Genomic DNA, 3705 nt, shown 5'->3' with positions numbered 1-3705 from the left:
CAATTTCTGAATTTGTTTTTACACAGAGTATTTAAATGAAAAAATCAAATTATCTCCACCTTTTGTTTTAGGAAAGGTGTGCTGCCTATTGTTTTCCCCAACTTTACTGAGCTATAACTGACCTATAACGCTGTACCAACTTAAAAGTGTACAACGTAATGATTTATCTATGTATATATACTGCAAAACGATTACTACAACACAGTTAACGTCAGACATCTCAAATCGTTACAAGGTTTTTATTTTCTTGTGATAGAATATTTTTAATGGTTTACAACTAAAATAGTCTTGTATTACAGGAAGCAAAAAACCCAAACACTTCCAGGTACAGGATAACATCTATGTTTTTAGAAAAGCCTGGAAGCACAGTGAGACACCACTTCACACCCATTAGGATGGTGATTATCCAAAAGATGGACAGGGAGAAACTAGAACCCTCGGGCAGTGCTGAATATAAAATCGCGCAGCCACTGTGGGAAAGCCTGGCGGCTCCTCACAAAGTTAAACGTGGAGTTACCCTATGATCCGGTAATTCCACTTCTCAGCACACATCCAAAAGGACCGAAAGTAGGACCTCAGATTTCTGTAGACCCATGTTGACAGCAGCATTATTCACAAGAGCCAAACGCTGGAAACAATCCAAATGTCCATCAACAGATGGATAAACAACATATGGTCTACACATATATTATTCAACCATAAAAAGGAATGAAGCTCATACACGCTATAGCCCGGATGCACCTTGAAAACAGGATGGCAAGTGAGAGATGCCAGACATCACAGACCATGGGATGTCTGATTCCATCTATACGAAATGTCCAGAATAAGCCAATCCACAAAGACAGAAAGCAGATGAGTGGTCACAACGGCCAGGGGAAGTGGGGAGTTATGTTTAATGGGGACAGTTTCTCCTTGGGATGACGAAAAAGTTCTGGAAATGGACCCAGGTGATGGTTGCACAACGCTGTAGATGTACTTAATACCACTGAATTGTACACTGGAAAATGGTAAAAGGATAAATTTACATTCTGTATATTATACCTCAATAAAAGAAGACTGGAAGTCCACACAACAAAACATGTAGTTATTTACTTTTGAGTGGCAAAATTACAAAGATCATGTCTCCCTTCCTCTTTACTCTGTTACAGATTGCATAACAAACATGTATTACTAATTGAGAGGAAGGGCAGTGCATATAATTAGCTTTAGTTTATAAAATAATGCACCAGAATACAGTTCATATCACTTTAGCACACCGCAGAGCCTTCCGACAGGAGGGCCCCCAATGTCTGGGTGTTGAACACAATCTTGGCAGGGGCCGGGCCGATACCTGTCCCAGTCACTGTGCAGTCACCATCCTGGCGGGGTCAAATGACCCACCTCTATCTAGGCTTCTTCCTGGTCCTTTCTGGGGCTGAGTCCCTGAGGAGGGCCGGCACAGGGCTCGGGAAATCTCTCCTGACTGCTTGGAAGCCTTGCACCACACCATCACCTCTGCACTGACCTTGACATTTACTGTTTATTCTCACACCCATCCCATGAGACAGGCAGGATTTTCCCTTTCATGGATGTGACAACCAAGATTCAGCGAGACTCGATAACCTGCCCCAGGACCAGGAGTTGAGGACTGAGGTTGCTATTATTGCCAGAGACACAGGGAAGGATGTTTTAAGCTCATGTGAGCTTCACAGAAGCACCCAAGCGTTCTCACTTGGAATCCTGTGCTCCCCCTGCCACACCTCCCTGCCTTCTGATTTCTCAGCTCAGCACAGCTTGAGTGAACCCAACATAGCTTCCTCCAAGAACTGGCAGTTAACAAACTTCTGGCCATTATCTGGCTGAATGTCACACACAAATGCAGTAAGAATCTGTACGAAGGACCACTCTCCTAAACCCAATTAGTAGCTCCTACCTCATGAATTTCCTCATCCCAAAAGACAAGGGCCTAGAGGCCCTGGCAAAGTCTTCGGCTGCCTGAGCCCCTTCTTTGGCCTCACCCATGCCCTCGGTCTTCCTGCTGGAGATGCAGGCAGCCCAGGGCCACCTGGAGGCCCAGTTCCCAGCTCACTTGAGGGTGCCCAGCATCCCAAACACCTGCGTGAAACGCTCTCTGTCCAGGATGCGTCCGTAGCGCAGCGTGAGGTAGAAGCTCTGCTTCCCACTGTACTGCTGGAGGCGCACGAACAGCTCCTGGGGCCGGTCCGCGCTCTCCGTCATGGGCATCACATCTGCCACGGGCCAGTCCGTGTCCTGCCGCCGGCCCCAGAAGGTCAGGTGGGCTACCCGCAGCACGGTGCCTGCCTCATTCACATACAGGATACCCACCAGCCTCCGGAAGAAGTGGCTCATCCAACAGAGCATGGCCAGGGCGAAGCCAGCTATCCCGCCCGCAAAGCACAAGGAGCCGAGAGTCACGAGGCCGTGCGAGTACCAGTAGAAGCCAGGGGGCAGGGCCAGCAGCGTCAGGGCCGTCTGCGCCACCTTCAGCTGGGACAAGTACCCAAAGGCTCGGATTGCATCGAACCGGTAGACCATCTGGAATTTCTCTGTCTCCGTGCCTGCAGGCTTCTCCTTCAGGGTGGGGGTCCTGCTCCCCACCTGCCTCCCAGGATCTTGCCCGGGGCGGCACCACAGCCCGCAGACAGGCCTTCTCCATGCAGCTGGGCCTGCCAACCGTAGCCTGGCTCGGAGGAGGGCGGCCTGGAAGGGAGACAGGACACCGTTGCTCTCGAGAGCCCAACCACGCGAATCACAAAATAAACACCTGCAGAGCATCTTACCTGGAGGCCCCTGCCGATCCTGTGAGGTTGCTGTTATTACCAGAGACACAGGGAAGGATGTTTTAAGCTCACGTGAGCTTCACACAAGTGGTGCAAGAGGGGTGCCATTACGTTGACCCTTGAACGACGCAGGGGTTCGGAACACCAACCCTCCAGCAGTCAAAACTCCACATACAACTTCTGACTCCTCGAAAACTCAACTACCAATAGCACAGCGTTGGCCAGAAGCCTTACCGATAAATCCGTTAACACGTATTTGTTGTTACATGTATTATATACAGCACTTTTACAATAAAGTCAGCTAGAGAAAAGAATGTGATTAAGAAAACCGTAAGAGAAAATACACTGACGGTACTGTATTCGCGATACCATTAAGTTTATCTTGTTTCCAAGATGAATTGTCAGTACCCACATCAACACAGTCTGATAAGACATAAAACAGTATAGATAGTACAAATATTACTGACACTAGACACAAAAAGGAGGGTAATAAGAAAGGGAGATTCGTTGTTGATTTATAAGGACAATGATTCATGGATTGGTAACAAAGCAGCAGTAATAGGGTTGCTTTATGGCAGCCTAGTGTAATCGATACTATTGTTTCCCAGGAGCCTGGTCTATATGCGAATGACTGAATCCTTATAAACTTCTGATGGCATACAGTATATTACAGTCAGGTTCAGAATACAGTATCGGAAACAGTTACTTTTTTTAAAAAACCACTTAGCCATGGGCGCCTGGGTGGCTCAGTTGGTTAAGCGACTGCCTTCGGCTCAGGTCATGATCCTGGAGTCCCAGGATCGAGTCCCACATCGGGCTCCCTGCTCAGCGGGGGTCTGCTTCTCCCTCTGACCCTCTTCCCTCTCGTGCTCTCTGTCTCTCATTCTCTCTCTCAAATAAATAAATAAAATCTTTAAAAAAAAAA

General features: G+C 47.8%; 1 protein-coding gene across 4 annotated transcripts in view; it reads right to left on the bottom strand.

Annotated features, from left to right (window-relative positions):
- Positions 1 to 223: 223 nt before the first annotated feature.
- Positions 224 to 3705, bottom strand: part of TMEM186 (transmembrane protein 186) — a 7209-nt gene continuing 3727 nt past the window's right edge. For 2 of the 4 annotated variants that reach the window (XR_004072894.2, XR_014145358.1), the window contains one exon: positions 2564 to 2700. Coding sequence is in view for 1 of the 4 variants with exons in the window: in XM_031019977.2 (XP_030875837.2) it covers positions 2065 to 2700 (636 nt within the window). In the remaining 3 variants the exon portion in view is untranslated. Of the gene's footprint in view, positions 2701 to 3705 lie in introns of all 4 variants that reach the window. The other 2 variants (XM_031019977.2, XM_081820062.1) reach the window with 2 other exon arrangements.

This window comes from Leptonychotes weddellii, chromosome 5, assembly GCF_054177405.1.
Source record: "Leptonychotes weddellii isolate Sample4059 chromosome 5, ASM5417740v2, whole genome shotgun sequence".
NCBI lineage: Eukaryota > Metazoa > Chordata > Mammalia > Carnivora > Phocidae > Leptonychotes > Leptonychotes weddellii.
This window is presented reverse-complemented; position numbering and strand designations above follow the sequence as displayed.